General features: G+C 44.2%; 1 protein-coding gene across 1 annotated transcript in view; it reads right to left on the bottom strand.

Moving 5' to 3' along the window:
* The window catches only part of MFSD11 (major facilitator superfamily domain containing 11), a 69,005-nt gene that overhangs the window by 20,734 nt on the left and 20,964 nt on the right, over positions 1–27,307 (bottom strand). Inside the window, exons 6-10 of the mRNA XM_069752109.1 lie at positions 23,467–23,563; positions 22,718–22,776; positions 11,407–11,554; positions 8,692–8,732; positions 8,544–8,609 (exon numbers count right to left, since the gene is read on the bottom strand). Of these exons, the coding sequence (XP_069608210.1) occupies positions 8,544–8,609; positions 8,692–8,732; positions 11,407–11,554; positions 22,718–22,776; positions 23,467–23,563 (411 nt within the window). The remainder of the gene's footprint in view (positions 1–8,543; positions 8,610–8,691; positions 8,733–11,406; positions 11,555–22,717; positions 22,777–23,466; positions 23,564–27,307) is intronic.

Raw genomic sequence — 27,307 nt, 5'->3', positions numbered from 1 at the left:
CACAAATGAGTAAGGCCATGTTCACACGTTGCAGATTTCCCTGCGGATTTTTCTGCACTAAAAACCGCAGCTCTTGGCAGAAAACGCAGGTGCGGTTTTTGGTGCGTTTTTTTATGCGGTTTTTAGTGCGGTTTTTTATGCAGTTTTCTCTGCAGATTGTCTATGTGTTTGCTAGGAAGTTTTTTTGCTAGGAAGTAAGGGTTAAAATGGCTGAAAATACCCTAACCTTACCCCTACCCCTAACCCTACCCCTAACTGTAGTGGGGGAAAAAAAAAAATTCTTTATTTTATTATTGTTACTACCTATGGGGGTGATAAAGGGGGGGGTCATTTACTTTTTTTTTTTTTTTTTTGATCACTGTGAGGTTATCACAGTGATCAAAATATGCCTGGAACGAATCTGCCGGCCGGCAGATTCGGCGGGCGCACAGTATATGCGCCCGCCATTTTGGAAGATGGCGGCGCCCAGGGAGAAGACAGACGGACACCGGGAGGCCCGGTAAGTATAAGGGGGGGGAAATGAGGGCACGGGGGTTGGTTGGGGGTGTCGGAGCACGGGGGGGTGGCATCGGAGCATGGGGGGGTGGGATTGGAGCACGGGGGTGACAGCCACACTCCGCCCACGCACTTCCTGCTGCAGCGGTTTCTGCACCACAAACCGCAGAAAACCCGCAGATATTTTTTCGTCTGCGGGTTTTACTGCAGGTTTGACCTCACAATGGAGGTCAATGGGTGCAGAACCGCTGCAGTTCCGCACAAAGAAGTGACATGGTCCTTCTTTTTTCCCGCAGCAATTCAGCGCGGGTTTTTTTCGGGATTTTCCGCAATGTGGGCACAGCGGTTCTTGTTTTCCATAGGGTAACATTGTACTGTACCCTGCATGGAAAACAGCTGCGGACCCACAGCGGCAAAATCGCGGCGGTTCCGCAGTTAAAAACGCATAGTGTGAACATGGCCTAAGACTGCTTAGTGCAGTCGAAACGCGTCGACCGCCTCACGTCGACCATTTACATTTTTCTTTTGTATGCGCTATAATTTCTTTTGAAAAAGAAAAATCCAGTCCTGTTGAGCCGGACTCCAATTTTTCCTATTATCCATTTCACAAATATGCTACTTTCTGTTGGCACATCACATAAAATCCCAATAAAATACATTTCAGTTTGTGGGTGCAATGTGGAAAAGTTCACGGGTTAGGAATACTTTAACGCACTGCATATTTATTATACAAATTAATTTCTGTTCACTTCGTACAAAAATTTTGATGAAAAATGAAAGGCCAAGTTGATAAAAACCATTATAACACATAAAATCTGAATTCCCAGTCTTCTGTTCCCACTGTTTTTCTAGATAAGGAAATAGATGTGGATACCACTTTTAATTACCGTACATATCTATATTCTCAACCAATAAAGAGGAGCCGTGTAATGTATTTTCAGCATCTAGACAGAGCACTTGTCATAATGGAACAGTAAGCAAAAAAAGATAAAACCTCCAAGAAATAACTAATAAAAAAATGAATTTCATGAGAGGCGAATGCAACATCCAGAAGTATAACTATTTGGGGAGAAAATACAATTTTAGCCTGGCCGTATTAGATGCTTCAATGGCAAGAACATTTTCTGTCTTCCTTGTACTCTTCCTCCTCATTATAAGCGGTGAGTAATGGATTGTGAAGATGACCATTTTCCACAAAGAAGTCTGCCCTCCCATCTTACCGGCTGTGACGCTTTTTCTATTAGCCTAGTGGCCTCTGTCTGTTACATTAAATATCTTGTTAGCTGCTTGCGCTGGGAAAAAAGTTCCTTCTAAAACCTAACATAACCTGACAGGTATCCATTATGACATAGCAATGTGAGAACCAGGGTTACGGACTCTTCAGCCTTTTAGTGATGCTCCTTTTGCAGAGAGCTAATCTCTAGCCGGCTTGGTGCTTACAACCCTTGGAGTAGGTGGAGGTTGCCCTGTAGGTGGCGATAATCAATATCTGGCCGCCTGCTGTGCCATTCTCTACAATCATTTGAAGGAAAGAAAGAGCATTAAAAAGCAATTGTACAGCAAGTCTGTGCTTTTTCCCTTTCATTGATGTTATACCAAGATAAACGTCCGACAGTAATTACAGATGCACTGAAGTTGCATTCGCATCCGATTACCGCCTGCCCTATGACAGCTGGGATTTATATTCACACAGGATGAAAGAAGGGGACAAGAAATGACACAGAAAACACAATTGGGGACAAAGAGCAAACGGCAACAAAATGGCCACCAATGAGGCTGGTGCCATTATTTTCCAAGTCTGATTGGTTGCAAAAAGCAACTGCTTTACTTTATCTTGCACTCATTTGATAACCCTTTCCCTTTGCAGTGGAGATGGCAAGGGTCTCCCGAGCTGTCAAAGCACCAATTCCCTGGCCACATTGGTGGGAGCCCAGTCCACTCTGGGAGTAATGATCTTGCTTCATTAGGTTTCTATGAAGAGGTAGAAAAACATGTGCAATGATCACCATTTAAAGGAATGGAGGATGGGGCAGACGGCCGAGCGGAGGAAGGGGCAGACGGCCGAGCGGAGGAAGGGGCAGACGGCCGAGCGGAGGAAGGGGCAGACGGCCGAGCGGAGGAAGGGGCAGACGACGGAGGGAGTGGCGATTAAAAGGAAAGGAGGTCTTACTCATGGTCATAGTTTCGAGCTCCACAATGGACAGCTTCTCACGGCTTTCTCTTTCTGGTTGTACCTTGTCAACATACTAAACATTTGCAAAATGCCCTATTTTGCTCCATAAGGTGAGTAATTACATAGCCCTGGTGGATAAAAAGCGGGGGAAGGCTCAAGAATATGGGGAGTGAAAGCAAAGCAACAACAGTCCAAAGATTTAGCAAGGTTTGGTGAAGCAAACAAGTAGAAGAGCTGTGCTGCGTTGGCAAGGAATCGAGGAATCGAACCAGATCTCCGCATAGCAGACAAGAATTCTTCAACTGAACCATCAATGCTCCGATGTGTCTGTGTCTCTAATGCCATCTGATCCTGCTGGACTTAGATCCGATGGCACCACACCGGACACACAGTTCTGCAGTGATGGGCACCTATGTGAATCACAAGACCGTATAATTCAGTCGTAGAGAAGAATCTTAATGTAATAGTTATGGAATCCAATACCACATTTGGCTACTACTTATTGCTTTCCTTTTCTAGTTGTGCTAACCCTCATCAACTCAGCAGACCGTTTGCCAAAGACACCCATCTATATATATAATTGTCTAAGGGGTAGTTCCGCCTTTCTGTCTGCAACTTCCGTAACGGAAATCCCGCGTTGCTGATTGGTCTCGTCAGCTGCCTGTCATGGCTGCTGCAACCAATCAGCGATGGGCCCAGTCCAATTAGTCCCTCCCTACTCCCCTGCAGTCAGTGCCGGGCGCCCGCATACTCCCCTCCAGTCACCGCTCACACAGGGTTAATGCCAGCAGTAACGGACCGCGTTATGCTGCGGGTAACACACTCCGTAACCGCTGCTATTAACCCTGTGTGTCCCCAACTTTTTACTATTGATGCTGCCTATACAGCATCAAGAGTAAAAAGATGTAATGTTAAAAATAAAAAAACCTGCTATACTCACCCTCCGTAGTCCGCCAAGCCACGCGCGGCCTCCGCCATCTTCCGTTTCCAGAGATGCATTGCGAAATTACCCAGAAGACTTAGCGGTCTTGCGAGACTGCTAAGTCATCTGGGTAATTTTGCAATGCATCTCTGGAAACGGAAGATGGCGGCAGCGGCGCGCTCATCGCCTGCGCACAGCTTCGCTGGATTGGATCCCGGCAGGTGAGTATATAACTTTTATTTATTTATTTATTTATTTTTAACAGGGATATGGTGCCCACACTGCTATATACTACGTGGGCTGTGTAATATACCGCGTGGCTGCTATATACTACCTGGCCAGTGTTAGATGCTATGTGGGCTGTGTTATGTACTGCGTGGGCTGTGCTATATATTACGTGGCCAGTGTTATATACTACGTCGCCTGTGTTATATACTGCGTGGCTGCTATATACTGCGTGGGCTGTGTTATATAGTATGTGGGCTGTGTTATATACAGCGTGGCCACTGTTCTATATTGCGTGGCCTGTATTAACGCATCGGGTATTCTACAATATGTATGTATGTTTGTATATAGCAGCCAAATAGTATATAACACAGGCCACATCGTATTTGTCTGCTATATACTACGTGGCCTGTGCTATATACTATGTGGCTGCTATATACATACATACATATTCTAGAATACCCGATGCGTTCGAATCGGGCCACCATCTAGTCCTCTATAAAATATAAAAGTTGTAGACCTGGAGGAAAGTCTAGCTAGCTCAGTTGGAACAACATGAGACTTAATTCTCACCAATTGGTTTCTATGAAGACACAGACAAACGTGCAATCATCACCCTCTAGATAAAATGTCTGTCTTTGCACCCATTTAAAAAAAAAAAATACACAAAGAGAAGGGAATTCATCATCACTTTTCTTTATCCAGGAATTATTGCCAAGACATTCAGTAGGTTAGCAAGAGGCAAGGGAAAGAAGAAAGAGAGTTTAACTGCAAGCTCCAAAGAAAAAAAAAGGATTTGTTATAGTGTGTTACTATGGATACACATTGGTCTGCAAAGGAGCTATATAGACACAAAATGTGTGCCTTTTCAGAAGTTCACTCTTGCCCGCACAGAACTTTGCACATACCTGGTTTGCAGTGAAAATGACATTTCCATAGATAGACTAACTCATTAACCTCTAGATAAGACGTCATGAATAAGGAGATTTTCAGCCTTATTAAGTTATATTGGTACTGTGGGAAAGAACAGCAGCGCCTGTAACTGTGAGGCTCAGCGGTATACTCACTAGAATGTCAAAACATCAAATCAAATTGGATGAACAAACTGCTTTGTGCTTCTGCGCTATTGTTTTTTGTAATAGAAAAAAATCCTTACGCATAGTGGAAGAAAACATTACCTATTGTGTAAACTACAATAACGTTCTCCTTCCACCCACATCTAGCAATCATCACAAATTAGCTGCTGTATATTGCACAGATTGCTGGGTACATTAACCAAACAACAACCAGGCTGCATATTCTGCTACATGTTAAAACCAAGCGAATGTTTCAGAAGTAACATAATAAACTGATCTGTATGGGGTCTTAACTCCTTAGAGGGTTTGTCTGGAACTTTAACATACACTGATGGTCTATCCTTAGTACAGGTCATCAATGTATGATCAGTAGGGTGCGACACACTGCACACCCTCCGATTAAGGCCTCTTTCACACTTCCGTCGGCAGTGTCCCGTCGTCTTGTGAGAAATCATGATCCTGAAAAAAAATTTGCAGGATCCTGCATTTTCCCATAGACTTGTATTAGCGACGGATGGCCATCCGTTTCATCCGTCGCGCACTGGATCTGTCGCAAAACAGCGGTCCGTCAGGAACAAAAAATGTTCAGAGGAACGTTTTTTGTCCACGTCGGAAAATCGTTCAGCGACTGGTCCTGTGTTGTCTGTCGTCTGCTACACCGGAAGCAGGATCCGTCGCTGACCATCACTCGCAGGAATCCAGCGGTGGATCCCGTTTTTTCATTGTGAGCATGAAATTGTGCCAACGACGCATCCGTCATAACACTAGATGCGTCACAAACGTTTTTCACTATTTTCATAACGTCCGTCGATGCGTCATTTTACTACATAACGACGCACACCAGAAGATGGAAGTGTGAAAGAGGCCTTAGGATTCTTTCACACTTCCATCGTTCGGGGTGCGTCATAATGCAGTGAAGTGACGTATCGAAGGATGTTGTGAAAATAGTGGAAAACGTGTGTGACGCATCCAGTGTAACGATGGATACGTCGAAGGAGTTCCAGCCTGCATTTTCAGGTATAAAAAAATCCTTCTGGGCATGCTCAGAATGAAAAAACAGGATACGTCGCTGGATTCCTGTGTTTCACTGTCAGCGACGGATCCTGCGTCCATAGGCTTCCATTAGGCAACAACAGACAGCGCAGGACCCGTCGCTGAGCGATTTTCCGACGTGCCGTTTACAAATCCCCCTTCTCGCCGCACCACTAATTGATCGACAAGTCTCTGTCATTTGTGCAAAGCATCCTCCCTTATTAGTATAGTGCCGTTCTGTTATTAAAGAGCATTGTTCCTTATGCACAGAACTGTCCCACTCTTACATCGCGTCTTAATTATCTATAGCGCCCTCCTATTACATAGCATCCTCCATTATAATGCAAAGCACTGTCATTTATTACATAATGTGTTCTCTTATTATGTCCTCCCTTATTAGAATTTTCTCGTTATGTATAATGCAGTCCGTTATTACACAGCTTCCCTTATTATACATAGCACCCTCCCTTATTATAGTGTCCTCTCATTATGCATAGGGCTCAGCCTTATTTCATAGCATCCTCCTTTATTAGGTATAGCGTTTTCCCAAAGTTACATTGCGTCCTCATTGTGTATAGCTCAGTCCTGCTATTATATAGTGTTCTCCCTTGTGTATAGCGTTTTCCTTTACTACAGAATGTATTCTTTTATTACACACGGAACCTTCTCTTATTATTGTGTCCTGTCTTGTTATGTATAGTGCAGTACCTTATTAAATAGTTTCCTACCCGATTATGTATGGCATCTAAGACTTACGCACACATACATGAGGTGACAAAATATTTAATGGCGCCAAGTACAGGGCTCGTGATTCACATTCTGAGAACAGACAAAACAAGACATTCTTCAAAGATATAAATGAGTTTGGGAAAACGATGCAATAAAAGATTACATGATAATAATTGAAAAGGAAACACTGTTAGCTCAAAGGGAGATTGCACAAGGGTGGTTATTTCCTTGGACGATGCCAAAGCTTTTGACAGTGGAGGATTTAATTACCTGTGGGCGGTTTTGAAAAAGATGAGCTTCTGTCCAAACTACACTGATTTAACCCAGCTGTTATTAATCATTCCCAGGTTCCTAAACTTCAAATGAATCGCCGACTTTCTGAGGCTTTCAAATTATAGAGAGGCACTGGACAGGGCTTGCCATTGTCCCTCTTCCTCTTTGACTTGGCCATTGAATCCCTGGCGTGTCGCTTAAGAAAGTCACAGGATTTTACTGGGTTTAGATGTGCAGAAATAAAGGAGTGAGTGAGCCTCTAATGCTTATTTTTATAGATCACGCAACATCTCAATCAGTCCAATAATGTCAATTATAACGGACATTGATTACTGCAACCTCCTGCTCTGTGGCCTCCCCCTAACACTCTCGCACCCCTCCAATCTATTCTTAAACTCTGCTGCCCAACTAATCCACCTGTCCCCCCGCTATTCCCCGGCCTCTCCCCTCTGTCAATCCTTTCACTGGCTTCCCATTACCCAGAGACTCCAGTACAAAACCCTAACCATGACATACAAAGCCATCCACAACCTGTCTCCTCCATACATCTGTGACCTCGTCTCCCGGTACTTTCCTGCACGCAACCTCCGATCCTCGCAAGATCTCCTTCTCTACTCCCCTCTTATCTCCTCTTCCCACAATCGTATACAAGATTTCTCTCGTGTATCACCCCTACTCTGTAACCCTCTACCACAAGACATCAGACTCTCGCCTACCATCGAAACCTTCAAAAAGAGCCTGAAGACCTACCTCTTCTGACAAGCCTACAACCTGCAGTAACCACCGATCGACCAAACCACTGCATGACCAGCTCTACCCTCACCTACTGTATCCTCACCCATCCCTTGTAGATTGTGAGCCCTCGCGGGCAGGGTCCTCTCTCCTCCTGTACCAATTGTGACTTGTATTGTTTAAGATTATGGTACTTGTTTTTATTATGTATACCCCTCCTCACATGTAAAGCGCCATGGAATAAATGGCGCTATAACAATAAATAATAATAATAACATTGAAAAGTGGGCAGGTTTACCAATTAATTGGAACATATCTGTCCTGATGCCAGTAGATCCACTGCTCTATACTTTAATAGTGGAACAATCTCACAAATTTGACAAATTGTAAATCCTTTGTTAGATAAATGTAGAACTAAGGCGAATGCATGGTCCAGACTGCCACTATCAGTTAGTCCTCTTTCACACGTTCTGATATTTCCAGGACTGGAAAAACCAGTACTGGCGCTATCCATGTCTGTGTGTTACATACATGTGCCACATCAGTGTGAAAAGTACCAGCACCTGGGAAAAGCCATACAGTTTGCGATGGCGTACTCAATGATTTAAAAAAAAAAAAAAAAAAAGGAATCACTGTTGCTGTGGGAGTTACACAATGGCCAATGAAAGACCCAGAGAAAGAAGATGGATGGTCTGCTTATTCCGACAGCGCAATCAAGCAATGCAAGAAATATTTATCCAAGAGATGCACGACAACTGGAGAACAATTGGTGTTACAAAGAGAACAGGCGCTAAATAGAAATTAACACCTCTTCTAGTATAATTAGCATGCAATCAAAATTTATAGTAAAGTAGCGCATCAATTTCAACATAAACCATGTTGTTACCTGTATAAGCCATGGATACGCTAAGCAGCAACATTTCCTTGGTTATAGACAGCTTCAATGATTTTGCTGTAAGAAGAACACAAGTAATGGTGAATGAAGAAAAGCAGGCGAGTGCAAAAAAATACTCAAAGGCTCTGTACATACTTACTGAAGGCATCCACAGCTTTAGTCATGTTGCTTTGTGAAGACCTGTGTTAGAAATAAAAAAAAAAAATTATTTTGCGAGTAACATGGAAAGAATGAGGCAACAAATGGTATTTCTCGTTTGCAAACTTAACATTTTTCTAAACTTTAGTGTCCTTTTCATAGAGTTATTCTTGCACTATGATGGAATAGAGCTAGAATAATGCCATCCCCTTACAATAGAAGGCATAGGTTCCCTGGGATGAGAAACACACAGATTCGTAAAGCTGTAGTGCTGCATCCCCTTCAATGGTCTCAAAATCTCCTACTGATCGAGCACCTTTCCTCAAAATTTCTTTACCTTGAAATGGACACGTACTAGTGGCTGCAAAGCAGATTTTTTTGTTTTTTAATTTCTCATTTTTGGGTGAAGATTTAGACTGCTTTTACACTTACCGGGTTTCTTGCAGCCCGTTATTGAGGGCCTTTTTTGCGGGCCGTATAGACACAATTTTCAAGGTCTGCCGCAATATCGGACAGCAAAAAACAAGCAGATCACCATTTTTCTGGTTCCCAATACTATAGCAAAGGTATTGGGAAAAAAATGTCGGTCCCCAAAACTGTTGTATTTCCGGCCTCACTGATTTACAATGGGGGCCGTGTCCGTAAGCCGTGAAAATATCGAGCAAGCTCGATATTTGTTCACGGCCGTACATGCGGCGCACCATGAAATTATTGCGGCCCGTTTTTGCAGCCCCATAGAAATCTAATGGGGCCGCAAAATCATGGCATGTGTAAAAGCAGCCTTAAACACAGTTAAAAAAAAATACAAAGGGTTGTTATCAGACAGTTTTCACTGGGGGCGGGTACTTCTCCCTGTTTGATGCTGACCAATCATAACCAGGCAGCAACACGAAGAACAACAGACCCCCACCATAGCCTAGAGCAGGTTTCTCAATTTGTGAGACCAATTATATAGCCCTGAGATCCCAGTCTAAACTTCCTGCATAAGTCAGTGTTGTGGACTGCCTATCTCTGTCACACTACAAACTCTTCTATCAGGTCTCCTGATTACTGAATGTGTCAGTAATCACACCTATGTCTGCAAAGAGATCAGGGCAGTCACCACATCACAAGGAGTAACCTGCATGTTCTTGACTACTCCTGTGAGACGTAATCACTCTGCACGGAGAGCAGAACATGGCGTTTTTATAAGTTGTGAACAACAGACATAACAGTGATATTGACACTTTGAGCTTTCATCTCTGGACAAGAAGGTGGTGGTGGTGGTGGAATAGTACAGCAGAGGTGACTTTGGTAGGAGAGCTGACAAAGTTTTGAAATGTAACATAGCTAAACTCAGCTGCACTGCTCCTCACACCTCAGGAACTTTATCTGAAAGATGTTAGTCATTTGTGCTTTCTAATCATGCAGGAGGTTAGACCAAGAGATCACCACACACACACACACTGAGAAATCTGCTCTAAGTTATGGTGGGTGCATATTCTTTTCTTTGAGTGTTGCTGCCTGCTTACGATGGGTCAAAATCATACAGGTGGAAGAAGTATTTGCACTTGATCAAAACTCTCGGATAAAAATATCTAAATTATGTCACTTGTATGTGGTTTTTTTTTTTACATGTTTTATTGTGCTCTCTCAGACATGGTTTTGTTGTTTCTTTTTCGTCTGTCATGTATTAAATACAATTAATTTATTTTGGATACTTCCTGTTACTTTGCTTTGATTGCCTTGATAAAACTTTATTGATAAAAGTCATGCGTCTATTATATTTGTTTTTACTATGTTTCCACTGAAAAAAAACAAAACACAGTGGGCATGAGGTTTATATAAATCTCATACACTTTGCTGCATAAAAGGACGAAGCAGAAAAAAAAGCGCACCAAGTGCTTCTCATGGGAACATAGCCTTAAAGGGGTGATCAAACATACAATATAACTTTCATCCTAAATCATTATCGATTTAATGCCAGAATCTAAACAAAGTTCTAATATACTACACTAACTGCCTTTTTTTCCTTAACTACTTCCTGACATCACTTGTAGGGGCCGCGCTGGTCTATGCACTATAGGTAGTCTTAGAAGACACACTAACAGGGTGCACTCGTTACTGCTGATCTGAGCGAGCAACAGACAGTGTGCTATCATAGTGCACAATGCGCAGAGACTAGCCCAGCCCCTGAAACGAGTGTCACTGAGGACGCTTCGTTTCAAGCAGTGGGGCAGAGTCTATGACGCGTCATTTGAGTATCCCAGCATGCACTGGGTTTCTGAAATGATGCATTCTCAAAAAAGGAAGCAGTTAAATTAAAAAAAAAAAAAAAAATTTAAAAAAGCAGTTAGAGGGTGTACAGTAGATAGTTTTTAATTCAAGTATATTAAAAATTAGCTTAGATTTTGGCACTATATAAGATAGGGATTTAGGATGAAAATGTCTTTGTATATCAGACGGCCCTTTTAAAGCGCAAAACCTGTGTCTCTACATGACTACAGGAACAATGTATCAATTCTGTACTAAAAACACATTGATGAAGTGTGAAAAAGAAAACAGCAAAAATACAACAATCCGAGCAGATTGCCATTACATCTTTTAGTGCAGACACTTGCATGAAAAAAAAATCTAGAATTTCTTGCAAGTGGAAACTTACCCTAAAGGGTAAAAATAGGGGTGAATTTTACCCTAACAATTGTCTGTATAGAGCATTAAAGTATGATACACTCACGCGCTTTCTTCCAAAACATCAGAACTACCATCATCCTCTTCATTCAGCTTGGATACATTTGGCTTTGGTGTCCTAATCAGAAAAAAGAGGACGGTCCCAACCAAGCTGATCACAGTAAGAGCGATGAATACCGTCCTGCGGGCTCTTTCTGGTTCGGAAAAATACATACATGATAAATAATGACAAGACAAGGTCTTTATTACAGATACGGATGACACCTAGTGGTATAAGATGTATACATGCACAAGTAATAACCTGGGGCCTCAATAGTGGAAACGGTCTGAACAGCCTATTTTGACCTTAAAGACCTTGCCGTTTTTTGCAATTCTGACCAGTGTCCCTTTATGAGGTAATAACTCAGGAACGCTTCAACGGATCCTAGCGGTTCTGAGATTGTTTTTTCGTGACATACTGGGCTTCATGTTAGTGGTAAATTTAGGTCAATAAATTCTGCGTTTATTTGTGATAAAAACGGAAATTTGGCGAAAATTTTGAAAATTTCGCAATTTTCACATTTTGAATTTTTATTCTGTTAAACCAGAGAGATATGTGACACAAAATAGTTAATAAATAACATTTCCCACATGTTTACTTTACATCAGCACAATTTTGGAAACAAAACTTTTTTTTTGTTAGGAAGTTATAAGGGTTAAAATTTGACCAGCGATTTGTCATTTTTACAACGAAATTTACAAAACCATTTTTTTTAGGGACCACCTCACATTTGAAGTCAGTTTGAGGGGTCTACATGGCTGAAAATACCCAAAAGTGACACCATTCTAAAAACTGCACCCCTCAAGGTACTCAAAACCACATTCAAGAAGTTTATTAACCCTTCAGGTGCTTCACAGCAACATGGAAGGAAAAAATGAACATTTAACTTTTTAGTCACAAAAATTATCTTTTAGCAACAATTTTTTTATTTTCCCAATGGTAAAAGGAGAAACTGAACCACGAAAGTTGTTGTGCAATTTGTCCTGAGTACGCTGATACCTCATATGTGGGGGTAAACCACTGTTTGGGCGCACGGCAGGGCTTGGAAGGGAAGGAGCGCCATTTGACTTTTTGAATCAAAAATTGGCTCCACTCTTTAGCGGACACCATGTCACGTTTGGAGAGCCCCCGTGTGCCTAAAAATTGGAGCTCCCCCTCAAGTGACCCCATTTTGGAAACTAGACGCCCCAGGGAACTTATCTAGATGCATAGTGAGCACTTTAAACCCTCAGGTGCTTCACAAATTGATCCGTAAAAATGAAAAAGTACTTTTTTTTCACAAAAAAAATTTTTTCAGCCTCAATTTTTTCATTTTCACATGGGCAACAGGATAAAATGGATCCTAAAATGTGTTGGGCAATTTCTCCTGAGTACACCAATACCTCACATGTGGGGGTAAACCACTGTTTGGGCACATGGTAAGGCTCGGAAGGGAAGGAGCGCCATTTGACTTTTTGAATGAAAAATTATTTCCATCGTTAGCGGACACCATGTCGCGTTTGGATAGCTCCTGTGTGCCTAAACATTGGCGCTCCCCCACAAGTGACCCCATTTTGAAAACTAGACCCCCCAAGGAACTTATTTAGATGCCTAGTGAGCACTTTAAACCCTCAGGTGCTTCACAAATTGATCTGTAAAAATGAAAAAGTACTTTTTTTTCACAAAAAAATTCTTTTCGCCTCAATTTTTTCATTTTCACATGGGCAGTAGGATAAAATGGATCATAAAATTTGTTGGGCAATTTCTCCCGAGTACGTCGATACCTCATATGTGGGGGTAAACCACTGTTTGGGCACTCGGCAGGGCTCGGAAGGGAAGGCGCGCCATTTGACTTTTTGAATGGAAAATTAGCTCCAATTGTTAGCGGACACCATGTCGCGTTTGGAGAGCCCCTGTGTGCCTAAACATTGGAGCTCCCCCACAAGTTACCCCATTTTGGAAACTAGACCCCCCAAGGAACTTATCTAGATGCATATTGAGCACTTTAAACCCCCAGGTGCTTCACAGAAGTTTATAACGCAAAGCCATGAAAATAAAAAATAATTTTTCTTTCCTCAAAAATGATTTTTTAGCCTGGAATTTCCTATTTTGCCAAGGATAATAGGAGAAATTGGACCCCAAATATTGTTGTCCAGTTTGTCCCGAGTACGCTGATACCCCATAAGTGGGGGTAAACCACTGTTTGGGCGCACGGCAGGGCTCGGAAGGGATGGCACGCCATTTGGCTTTTTAAATGGAAAATTAGCTCCAATCATTAGCGGACACCATGTCACGTTTGGAGAGCCCCTGTGTGCCTAAACATTGGAGATCCCCCAGAAATGACACCATTTTGGAAACTAGACCCCCAAAGGAACTAATCTAGATGTGTGGTGAGGACTTTGAACCCCCAAGTGCTTCACAGAAGTTTATAACGCAGAGCCATGAAAATAAAAAAAAAAATTATTTTCTCAAAAATGATCTTTTAGCCTGCAATTTTTTATTTTCCCAAGGGTAACAGGAGAAATTTGACCCCAAAAGTTGTTGTCCAGTTTCTCCTGAGTACGGTGATACCCCATATGTGGGGGTAAACTACTGTTTGGGCACATGCCGGGGCTTGGAATTGAAGTAGTGACGTTTTGAAATGCAGACTTTGATGGAATGCTCTGCGGCCGTCACGTTGCGTTTGCAGAGCCCCTGATGTGCCTAAACAGTAGAAACCCCCCACAAGTGACCCCATTTTGGAAACTAGACCCCGAAAGGAACTTATCTAGATGTGTGGTGAGCACTTTGAACCCCCAAGTGCTTCATAGAAGTTTATAATGCAGAGCCGTGAAAATAATAAATACGTTTTCTTTCCTCAAAAATAATTATTTAGCCCAGAATTTTTTATTTTCCCAAGGGTTACAGGAGAAATTGGATCCCAAAAGTTGTTGTCCAGTTTCTCCTGAGTACGCTGATACCCCATGAGTGGGGGTAAACCACTGTTTGGGCACACGTCGGGGCTCAGAAGGGAAGTAGTGACTTTTGAAATGCAGACTTTGATGGAATGGTCTGCGGGTGTCACGTTGCGTTTGCAGAGCCCCTGGTGTGCCTAAACAGTAGAAACCCCCACAAGTGACCCCATTTTAGAAACTAGACCCCCCAAGGAACTTATCTAGATATGTGGTGAGCACTTTGAACCCCCAAGCGCTTCACAGACGTTTACATCGCAGAGCCGTGAAAATAAAAAATCATTTTTCTTTCCTCAAAAATAATGTTTTAGCAAGCATTTTTTTAGATTCACAAGGGTAACAGGAGAAATTGGACCCCAGTAATTGTTGCGCAGTTTGTCCTGAGTATGCTGGTACCCCATATGTGGGGGTAAACCACTGTTTGGGCACACGTCAGGGCTCGGAAGTGAGGGAGCACCATTTGACTTTTTGAATACGAGATTGGCTGGAATCAATGGTGGCGCCATGTTGCGTTTGGAGACCCCTGATGTGCCTAAACAGTGGTAACTCCTCAATTCTAACCCCAACACACCCCTAACCCTAATCCCAACTGTAGCCATAACCCTAATCACAACCCTAACCACAACCCTAATTCCAACCCTAACCCTAAGGCTATGTGCCCACGTTGCGGATTCGTGTGAGATATTTCCGCACCATTTTTCAAAAATCCGCGGGTAAAAGGCACTGCGTTTTACCTGCGGATTTTCCGCGGATTTCCAGTGTTTTTTGTGCGGATTTCACCTGCGGATTCCTATTGAGGAACAGGTGTAAAACGCTGCGGAATCCGCACAAAGAATTGACATGCTGCGGAAAATACAACGCAGCGTTTGCGTGCGGTATTTTCCACACCATGGGCACAGCGGATTTGGTTTTTCATATGTTTACATGGTACTGTAAACCTGATGGAACTCTGCTGCGGATCCGCAGCGGCCAATCCGCTGCGGATCCGCAGCCAAATCCGCACCGTGTGCACATAGCCTAATTCTAAAGGTATGTGCACACGCTGCGGAAAACGCTGCGGATCCGCAGCAGTTTCCCATGAGTTTACAGTTCAATGTAAACCTACGGAAAACAAAAATTGCTGTACACATGCTGCGGAAAATGATAATTACTTACGGGTAATTTGATTTTCCAGAACCATGACAGCGCCGCACGTGAGAGATGGCATCCGCTCCCAGGAACAGGAAACCTGTAGCAGAGATATAAGAATGGGGCGGCCCCTCTCTCCTCAGTTTGTTTCCAGAGTATGGAAGATGACCGCTTTGTTAGTACACAGTTATGTATCATATTTACATTTGTATAATCTTTCGTTAGCTTCTGTCTACACATATATTTTGCATATATACATTTACTTATATACAATAAGTTTTTTTTTTTTTTTTTGTGAATCACACAACCATCACCAAGATAGGGCGGGAATTAATGCGACGCTGTCATGGTTCTGGAAAATCAAATTACCCGTAAGTAATTATCATTTTTCCCTTCACCATGACAGCGCCGCACGTGAGAGGAAGAAATAGAAGATTCCTAGGGTGGGACGACAGCAGACAACACCTTTCTCCCAAAAGACAAGTCTGATTGACCTAAGTCTAACCTATAATGTCGGAAGAAGGTAGAGGGTGATGACCATACTGCCGCTTTACAAATCTGTTCTATCGAGGCGTTAGCCCTTTCCGCCCAGGAAGTGGCTATAGCACGCGTGGAGTGAGCCGTAACACCCTGTGGGGGAACTTGACCAGAAAAAGAATACGAAAGTGAAATAGCCGTACGCAACCACCGTGCAATAGTTGCCTTTGAGGCCTTTTTTCCCCTGTTTGTCCCCTGAAAGGTGACAAAAAGGGCCGATGACTGACGCCAAGATTTTGTGGCCTCTAAGTATTGAAGGAGGCAGCGTCTGACATCGAGACAATGGAAGGTTTTCTCCCCCTGGGATTTTGGTTGGGAACAAAAAGAGGGCAGAATAATTTCCTGGTCTCTATGAAATTTAGAATTGACCTTCGGAAGAAAGGCAGGGTCGGCTTTAATAACTACTCTGTCATCATGGAAAGTAGTGTAAGGAGGGTTCACCGACATAGCTTGTAACTCACAAGTACGGCGGGCAGACGTTAAGGCAACTAGGAGAACCGTTTTTAGAGTCAAGGATTTTATTGATATAGAATCAAGAGGTTCAAAGGGGGAAACGGTTAGAGCCTTTAAAACTAAATTTAAATCCCAGGGAGCTACCTTAGGTATTAATTTTGAGGGTCTGGAAGTAAAGGAGGCTCGAATGAACCTATAGACCCAAGGGTGGTCAGCCAGTTTATGATCAAACAGTGCACCAAGGGCAGAGACTTGCACCTTTAAGGTGCTAGTAGACAGACCTTTTTCCAACCTTTTTTGGAGAAATTCAAGAATTTCCTTTACCGGGACCTGTTGACCAGAGTTAGACAACTGTCGCCCCAAGAAATCTAGGAATTTTTGCCAGATTTTCTGGTATTTGTCTGAGGTGACTTTTTTCCTGCTAGCGAGCAATGTGGTCACCAAAGGGCTTGAGAATCCTTTTGCTAACAGAAGTCCCCTTTCAAGTTCCAGGCGGTGAGATGCAACCTGTGAACTTGGGGATGTTGAACTGGCCCTTGGTATAGGAGATCCGGGGCATCCGGAAAGATCCACGGGTCCGAGATAGACATGCGCCTGAGCCACGTGAACCATGCTCTTTTCGGCCAAAAGGGAGCTATGAGGATTACTCGTGCTTTGTCTTCCCGAATTTTCCTGAGGACTGTTGGGATTAATGGTATTGGGGGGAATGCGTATGCTAGATGGAAGTTCCACCGATATAGGAACGCGTCTACCCCCTCCGGGTGTTCTCTTGGGTTCAGAGAATAGAACCTCTTCACCTTCCGATTTTGTTTTGTGGCGAACAGGTCTATGTCTGGAACGCCCCAGCTGGCACATATTTTCCCAAATACTCGCTGGTTCAGGGACCACTCCCCCTGATGTAACGTGTGACGGCTTAAGTAGTCGGCTACTTGATTCTCTGATCCTTTCAAGTATGTTCCGGTTAGTGAAAGAAGGTTGTTTTCGGCCCATATAAAAAGTTCTTTGGCCTCTGCCATAAGGGATGTTGATCTTGTGCCCCCTTGGCGGTTTATATAAGCTATCGTTGTGTTGTTGTCGGACAACACCACCACATGTCTTCCCAGAATCCTTTTTCCTATATGAAGAAGTGCTAGTCTTACCGCAGACAATTCTTTTAGATTGGAGGACGCTGTTATCATTGGGCTCCCCCATTGACCCTGTAGGACCTGATCTCCTAAGTGTGCCCCCCAACCCCACGGACTCGCATCGGTAGTAATGACTACTGGATCTCGTACTGACCATGGCACTGCGTTGGTTAGATTTTCTGTTTTCAGCCACCACTCTAGTGAGTTTTGAACCTTTGGTGATAGAAGAATCTTCCGATTCAGATTGTATGGATTTCTTTCTTGTTCGGCTAGTATCTGCCATTGTAACTCTCGTGTGTGGCTTTGTGCCCATCGCGTTGCTGGAATTGTTGCCGTTAGGACTCCTAAGAGTGACATTGCATTCCTCAGAGAGATAGTCTGTTGTAGTTGGAATGACTGTACTCTCTGCTGAATAGATTGAACTTTCCTCTGTGGGAGGACACACTCCTGCTTGACTGAATCTAACACGATTCCGAGGAATTCTTGAGTTTGAGTTGGGACAAGCCTTGATTTTTTCAGGTTTATCATCCATCCTAAACTGGTCAGCACCTCCAGTACTCTTGCAGCCGCTTTTTCGCAACTTTCTTTGTTTTTTGCTATTATCAAAAAATCGTCCAAATAGGGTACCAACATTATGTCTTCTTTTCTGACGAAAGATGCTACTTCGGAAATAATTTTTGTGAATATACGGGGCGCTATGGCTACCCCAAAAGGAAGACATTGATATTGTAGATGGACAGGGGTTTCCCCCAGATTTACCACTAATCTTAGATATTGTTGGTGTTGGACAGCGATTGGCACATGGTAGTAAGCGTCTGTAAGATCGATCACCACCATGTAACAGTTTGGGTCGAGTACTTTTACTGCAGTCTTTAAAGTTTCCATCTTGAATTTGTCTATTTGAATGTAATTGTTTAGGGCCTTTAGGTTGAATATTACTCTCAGCGAGCCGTCTGGTTTTGGTGTTAGAAATAAAGTGCTGTAGAACCCTTTTCCTATCTCTTGATGGGGTACTTCTACTAACACCTCTTTTTGCATGAGGAGATAAATTTCTCTTTCTAATATGGCCTGATTTTTTCCCGCCACCTGGGTCATTTTTACACGATTTGGTGGGAGGTTGGAGAACTTGAACCTCAGACCCTCTGACAACAAATTTGTTATCCACTGAGAAGCCGGCAGCGCTGCCCAGTGATGGACAAACCGCCGGAGTCTTCCCCCCACCGGAATGCTGGCGTCACTGACTTTTGGGATCAGGCTTGGGGGGAGGCTTGTTGAAAAGGAATCCCCTTTCCTTTCGCTCTCTCCAGGGTCTGCCTCGACTAGACCTGTCATCTGATCGGTCGCGGGTCCCTCTGTATCCACCACGAAAGGACGAACGAGAGGTATCCCATCGGCGCCTGGGAAAGGAAGGAGGTGGAAACCGCTTCTTTTTGTCCGACGCTTTCTCAAGGATCTCGTCTAGAGCTTTTCCAAAAAGGTATTGCCCTTCACAGGGTACTCCACAGAGTTTGACCTTTGATTGGAAGTCAGCTGTCCAATTTTTTAGCCATAATGTTCTCCTTCCTGAATTGGATAACGCACACACACGTGCGGCACTTCTAACCGAATCTATCGAGGCGTCTGCTAGGAATCTTGCGGCGCCTTGCAGAGAGGGCAATGCTTCCAGAAGCCTCTCTCTCGGGCATTTGTTTTTGATTTGGTCACTTAACTCCTCTAACCACTTGACCATAGCACGTGCCGTGCAAGTGGCAGCAACCCCGGGTTTAAATGACCATGTCGCTGCTTCCCAAGCCGACTTTAGAAAAGCATCTGCTTTTTTGTCGAGGGGGTCCCTTAGGGCTCCCATGTCTTCAAATGGTAACGCAACCCCTTTAGAGGTGCTAGCGATGGCTGCATCTAGTTTAGGAGCCTTATCCCACTTTTCACAGACTTCCTCATCAAAGGGGTATTTGCGTTTTAATGCCTGAGGGACGGACATCTTTTTATTAGGCTTTTTCCACTCACGTTTTATTAATTTGATTATGTTATCATGGAAGGGAAAAAAACTTTCGCTTCTTCTCCTCCAAGTTGCTAAACATGGTGTCTTGGATTGTCCGTGGTTCTCTAGGGGTCTCTACCCCCATAGTCGTTCTGACAAGTTTGAGCAGCTTCCCAATGTCCTCCGACTGAAAACATGGGTGGCCATACTCCTCATCTGAGGAGTCTAAATCTGAGGCATCAGAGGGGGTTAAGGCTCCCGGCTCATCCCCTGAATCTATGTCCGACCCTTGCTCACTTGTTGGGGGAGGGGGGTCTCCTTTGTATGATGTTTCAACTGTTCTTTAACTGTAGATTTAACTTCCTCCCGTATAATTGTTTTAATGTTTTGTAATAGGGAAGAAGATTCCTCCGCAACTGTTCTGTCGATACAGGGCTGGCAGATCTTTTTACTGTATAGCCTAGGGAGTTTTTCTTTACATAGTGGACAGACCCTATTCTTTTGCTTGGAGGTGGCTTTCCCTTCCTATAAAACATAGTGCACAGGGTATCAGTGTGTGTAGCTTGCCTTACAAAGGCACTCACCCCTCCAGGACCCTGGGTACCGCTGCAGCTTGAGTGTCTTCCGACATTCTGGGCGCAGGCATCAGCAGCTCCGGATCTACCGCTGGTTCGGTCATCTCCGTCTGAAGAGCAGGACCAGCGACTCCTCTCTGCTGCTGTATCTTATAGAGGAGCGGTGTGCGCGCCACTGGATCAGCTTCCGCCCGGAAGTGTCCAGCACACCGGCTCCCTCGGCGTGTGACGTCACTTCCTGCGACCGGAAGTCGTCATCCTTCACTTCGGCGCCAGCGTCAGTGAAGGACACGCCCTCATATCCCCGGACCGGCCTCCTGCACAGAGCGGTCGCCGGGGAGTCCAGCGAGGGAAAGGGATGGCGCGGACCCAACAGCCCGACACCGGACAGCACCGCACGCGATGCCGCCGACTACGGCTGGCCCCCCCGCGGACCTCGGCCTCCGGACCGGAATCATCAGAGGGAGATCCCTCCGGAGGTAGGAGCTCTGCGACAGGCGTCCACCTGCAGGAACAGGAAACCAAACTGAGGAGAGAGGGGCTGCCCCATTCTTATATCTCTGCTACAGGTTTCCTGTTCCTGGGGGCGGATGCCATCTCTCACGTGCGGCGCTGTCATGGTGAAGGGAAAAAACTGCACGGAAACGCAGCGGTTTACATTCCGCAGCATGTCACTTCTTTGTGCGGATTCCGCAGCGGTTTTACAACTGCTCCAATAGAAAATCGCAGTTGTAAAACCGCAGTGAAATGCGCAGAAAAAAACGCGGTAAATACGCCATAAATCCGCAGCTGTTTAGCACTGCGGATTTATCAAATCAGCAGCGGAAAAATCCGCAGAGGACCAGAATACGTGTGCACATACCGAAACCCTAACCCTAGCCCTAACCCTATCCCTAACCCTAGCCCTAACCCTATTCTAACATTAGTGGAAAAAAAAAAATTCTTTATTTTTTTATTGTCCCTACCTATGGGGGTGACAAAGGGGGGGGGGGGGGGTCATTTATTATTTTTTTTATTTTGATCACTGAGATATAATCTATCTCAGTGATCAAAATGCACTTTGGAACGAATCTGCCGACCGGCAGATTCGGCGGGCGCACTGCGCATGCGCCCGCCATTTTGGAAGATGGCGGCGCCCAGGGAGAAGACGGACGGGACCCCGGCTGGATCGGTAAGTATGATGGGGTGGGGGGGAATCGGAGTGCGGGAGGGGTGGAACGGAGCACGGGGGGGCGTGGAACGGAGCACGGGGGGCTGGAATGGAGCACGGGGGGTGGAACGGAGCACCGGGGGGGGGGGGGGGGGGTGGATCGGAGTGCAGGGGGGGTGATTGGAGCACGGGGGGGTGATTGGAGCACGGGGGGAGCGGACAAGAGCACGGGGGGGAGCGGAGCACTGGACGGAGGGGAGCCGGAGCAGTGTACCGGCCAGATAGGGGGGCGATTGGTGGGGTGGGGGCACATTAGTATTTCCAGCCATTGCCGATGATATTTCAGCATCGGCCATGGCTGGATTGTAATATTTCACCAGTTATAATAGGTGAAATATTACAAATCGCTCTGATTGGCAGTTTCACTTTCAACAGCCAATCAGAGCGATCGTAGCCATGAGGGGGTGAAGCCACCCCCCCTGGGCTAAACTACCACTCCCCCTGTCCCTGCAGATCGGGTGAAATGGGAGTTAACCCTTTCACCGGATCTGCAGGGACGCGATCTTTCCATGACGCCACATAGGCGTCATGGGTCGGATTGGCACAGACTTTCATGACGCCTACGTGGCGTCATGGGTCGGGAAGGGGTTAATGAGAAAGGTTTTGTACACACCAGCGTTTTCACAAGAGCTCTAATGGATATGACAAATACATTATGTTCAATCTTGCTGTGGGACTTAATGGGTCTATCTGGTTTTATTAATTTTACTGGCGAGAATAGAGCAGTGCTGCCCTCTGCCAAGGAGCATTGCAAACAAATTGAAAAGAAGTAATGGAAGGGCAAATGGACACTAGCTTCTGATCATCAGTTGCACATTCCCAAAGTAGGCTGGCACTTGGTAGAAGCATCTATATTGGGAATAAGATTATTGTCTGATCAGACTATTCTATCCCTGCTGCTAGACATCATATATATCTCACTTTACACAGTGGTCGCCGCAGGGTATTACACATCCGCCTCCTATTGATTTGAATAGGATGTGTAGTACCATGCCTCGGCCACAGTCAGAAGACGGCCAGCTCCGCAAGGGAGTAATTCGGGCTGGCAACACCGATAATAGCTGATCAGCTAGAGCGCCGGGTGTCGGACCCCAGCCAATCAAGACATTGATGACATATCCTAAGGATAGCTAATCAATCAAAAAGTAGTGGACACGCTCTTTAAAACAATGATCTCCAATCTATGGCTTTCAAGTAGGTGTGGGACTACAAATCTCAGCCTAAGGCTGTCAAAATATTCTAGGAATTCAACAGCTGGAGAGCCATAGGTCCCATCTAGCATGCAGAGTGACCTTGGTGCAGCAAATAAACTGAAAACTAAAGCGTGTTAGTTTCACAGACCCCCCCCCCCCCCAAAAAAAAAAAATCAATATACAATGTACCCGATATAGTGTTCTCTCCTTTCCAAGCAATGTAGATGTAGAGGTTTCCAAAAAGCATGCTACAGGAATGAAAGGAAATAATGAGTATAATTCATTGGTAGAAACAATTATAATATATTTATTACACAAACACACACACACACACACTCTATAAACAAACTTAAAAAAAAGGAATATAATCTCCATCTACCACTATCAAATAGCACTTTTTTTTTTTTAGCAAGGAAAAATTCTCCTGCTAAAAAGGTAAGAGCATCTTATAATGAAAATGAAGGTATCCAGCTCAGGAAATAAAATCAAAAGTCTTTATTTGGACAAATTTAAAAAGTAAGCTGCTTGACAAACCAGTGCATACTGGGGGAAGGAATGTCTTGAATAACTGGACACGTTTCGAACACGTGTAGTGCTCTTAGTCCTCAGTTTTTTTTCATATACACACACACATCTGTGCACGCAGCAGTGATGTGGGTATGTATACTGTTCGTGCTAAAGAGCTGTGTGCGGACCTAATATGAATGATGCAGGAGCTGTTTCTTAACCCACTATATTACCTCTGTCTAGGAGGTCCGAAGAGCCGTTCATTGACCCCAGGTGTTATTGGCCCCTGTACCCATTTACACCACCAGGTAAGTTTTAATTGGCAGACAATACATTATTCCTATGTTCTGATGTTTACAGCTGTGATGTGTCTAATAGTAAGGTCTGTTCTACAGTATAATCCAAAAACTACGATTACACCAATTGCATACCTGAACTGTAACAGTGCCCAGAAGATGCCACTGTTTCTTCCAATAGACTTGTCATCAGAATTCAGAGTCAAACACGTCCCCTGAGCCGTCCAAAGAACTAACGAAAAGCACAGGCAGTTTGGTTAATTAAGTGAAATGCATAATAATCTTCGGTCGTATTAACCTGCACTGCTTATTTTACCACAAGACTCCAAAAAATGGGGTAAAGGCGCTATGATTTCACAATGTATTTTTTTTGAGGGAGGGGGTGGCAGTTGAGGAATGAAAAGGCATGGTTTGCATGTCCCTCCATTAATTGTCTATGCAGCGGCCAGATATCGCTGAGCACTGTACTCGGAAGTCTCCCTCTATCCTACAACAATGAATGGAAGGATAGTGCGCAATATTGGACTGCTCAATCTCTAATAAAAGAAGGGAGGAACGGGCACTTAGCAGCCTGCAATGTAGTGATCAGTGACAGGAGGAAACAAACAGTGATCAGGAACATGTTATTCATCCAGTGGAAAAGTGAAAAACCACATTCCTGAGAAAACTTCTTTAGAAATAATTTGTCATCAGGTTTTGGCTACCCTATCTGAAGGCAGCATGCTGTATGAGCAGAGATCCCTATGTCAGCGATGTGTCACTTACCGGGTGCTACAGTTTTGATCAACTGAGTTCTGTATAACCCTGCCCTCCACTGATTGGCAGCTTTCCCTGCACACTGCGTACAGGCAGAAAGCCTCCCATTAATGGTGGAGCTGGGGTTGGCCTACTTGAAAGCAGGTTTACTAGTCTTCTAGTGAACATCTCCTGCTGATTTAACTTAAAAAAATAAAAAATAAAATAAACTTTGCCTAGTAAGTGACACATCACTGGGGTCAGGGTCTCTGTTTCTACATTATGCTGCTGGAACCTGGTGACAGATTCCCTTTAAAACACAATGCACATCAGCACCTAATGTCCCTAGTGGCTTTGTGGAACCCAACACAAAACACAGGACGTACTCTAGGGTTGTTCTTGTGCTACTGTGCTGCCTTGACAGCTATAAGATAAAAGAATAATAAAAAAATCTGATCTTGTCCAGTTGGTTCTATGTTAGCAACCTTCAAATTACTATGTAATTAGTTCCATAGTTGTCAGTGTTTGCTTGCAATCGTAGTTCCACAATAGATACCTCAGCTAAAAAAAATAAACAAACAAATAAAGCAGATCGATGTGTCTTGATGGTACCTCCACACGGATTGCACGTGATCGGTCTATTACTGGTCACTGGGAAACGTAATCGAAAGTGAAAGTGACTACACTTACTGCTATCAATAAGCAACAGTAAGGCTATGTGCACACGTTCAGGATTTTTTACGCTTTTTTCTTTTATTTGCTATAAAAACGCATAAAAAATGCATACATATGCATCCTATCATTTAGAATGCATTCTGCAATTTTTGTGCACATGATGCGTTTTTTTCCGCGAAAAAAAAAAGCATTGCGGTAAAAAAAGCAGCATGTTCATTAATTTTGCGGATTTTTTGCGTTTTTCCCGCTATTTAATGCATTGGGAAAGCCCCGGAAAAAAAACAGCGAAAAAAACGCATGCGAATTTCTGGCAGGAATGTCCGGTTTTTGTCAGGAAATTTCTGCAAGAAATCCTGAACGTGTGCACATACCCTAAAGGCGCTAACAAAGCCGAGTATGTCTGACATGCATCGCACTCCCCAAAACATTAAAGAGCTGCCAAGCCCTGCTGAAAACGGAGGCTTCAGACAACTTCTAAGGGAACGTGTCAGTAAGTTTGGCCCCCTAACCCATTTATATGTGTATGACGCTCAGTGAAAGATTAAATGTAATCTGTCAGCAGGTTTTTGCTACCTCATCTGAGAGCAGCATAATGTAGGAACAGAAACCCTGATTCCATCTGCTGACCTCATTTAGTTTACTGGGGCAGAGGTTGTGACTAGAATTGAGCGAATTTGTTTGGGTTTCCTCTTATTCGGCAAGCTACAGCGCTTACCGAATTAGCTGCAGAGGGAACCCGGCTTCCTGGATTGTGTCAGCTGATCAGGGCCACAGCTGCATTTGTCGCGGTTGTGTCACAAGCACGACACATGCATGGCGAACCCAACAAACAGGTTCTCCATGCATGTGCTGTGGCGCTGATCAGCAGGAGCGATCCAGGAAGCCAGGCTCCTCTGCAGCTTATTCAGCGAGTGCTATAGCTTGCCAAATAAGGCTGGTTTCACATTTGCGGTTGTGTCCGCAGCGTTTCGGACACATACGTCCGCATGTGTCTTGATTTCCGATCTTTAATATTGTAGAAGCAGGTGCATGCGTTCACCCACATTTGCTTACACATGCGTATTTTCGCGGTGTGCGGCTGGGCACGGCTGACGCATCAGGTTAGAATATTTTGGGCGTCAAATTTCCGCCACCATACGCATGTGGACGCTTGCGGAAGGAGTGCGTCAACCAATTACAGTCTATGGGAACGCATAGGAACGCAAGGACATGCGTTCGCACAAGGGTCTACATACAGAAATCCCATGAGCGTGGCTTGTGTCAAGGAAATTCTCCTTGAAAAAGGTTTTCATAACAAACGCATGCGCATAAACAGCGCGAACGCATGCAATAACGCATGCAAACGTTGCTTTTTTTTATCCGTCATGTGTAAGTTGATGCGGATAAAAAACGCAGTGTTATCATGCGTTTTTCCATGCGGTTGCGTATGAAACGCTGCGGACTCAACCGCAAATGTGAACCTAGCCTAAGAGGGAACCTGAACAAATTCGCTCAACTCTAGTTGTGACACAACTAGTGTCCTTGGGCCTCTCTCCCACTTGTGTACCAATGCGGCGAGTACAATGCGAGGAAAAACATTTATTTATTTTTTTTTAAATCAATTGTATAACACTCATACCAATATTATTCAATGAGGCAGTGTTCATCTGAGAGATTTTCCTCTACTCGAATTAAGCGGAGGAAGATAAAACGCAGCATGCCGGTATTGAACTCAGATTGGTGTGAGAAAAATAAATCAAAAGGCATATAAAAAAAAAAAAAAAAAAGGGGCTGGTTTCCCATTCATTCCTGCCTCCTCTGATATGATCTAGCATACCAGAGGAGAGAGAAATTGGGTCCCCCAAGCCCCCCCGGTACCTCCAGCTCGGTCCCCCAGCGTCTTCTGCCGGGAAGAAAATGGCAGGCACATGCGCAGTGTGCCCGCCAAATATGCCAGCCGGCACCTGGCAACAATAGGAGATTTTTCCTATTGGTTCATTCTGATCACTGTGATAGACCCTGTCACAGTGATCCCAAAAAAAAAATTGTAAATCAAACCCCCCTTTACAACCCACTTAGTTAGGTAAAAAATAATAAAATAAAAAAAGTATTTTCATTAGGGTAAAGGCTGGGGCTAGGGTTGGGTATAGAGCTAGGGTTATGGTTGTGGTGTGGGGGATACGGCTGTGGTTATGGTTAGGATTAGGGTCAGGAGTAGGGCTGTGTTAGGTTTAAAGTTAGAATTGAGGGTTTTCCACTGTTTAGGTACATCAGGGGGTCTCCAAACACGACATGGCGCCCGCCATTGATTCCAGCCAATTTTGGGTTAAAAAAGTCAAACAGTGCTGCCTCCCTTTTGAGCACCTGCAATGCGCCCAAACAGTGGCTTTCCCCCTACATACGGTGTATCTGGGTACTCAGGAGAAGTTGTACAACAAATTTTGTTGTCCATTTTCTCTTGGTTCCCTAGTGAAAATAAAAAAAGTGTGGGTCTAGCGTAAATGTAAATTTTTTCCTTCCACATTGTCTTAGTTCTTGTGAAGCACCTGAAGGGTTAATAAACTTCATGCATGTGGTTTTGAGCACC

This window comes from Ranitomeya imitator, chromosome 2, assembly GCF_032444005.1.
Source record: "Ranitomeya imitator isolate aRanImi1 chromosome 2, aRanImi1.pri, whole genome shotgun sequence".
Classification (NCBI taxonomy): domain Eukaryota; kingdom Metazoa; phylum Chordata; class Amphibia; order Anura; family Dendrobatidae; genus Ranitomeya; species Ranitomeya imitator.
This window is presented reverse-complemented; position numbering and strand designations above follow the sequence as displayed.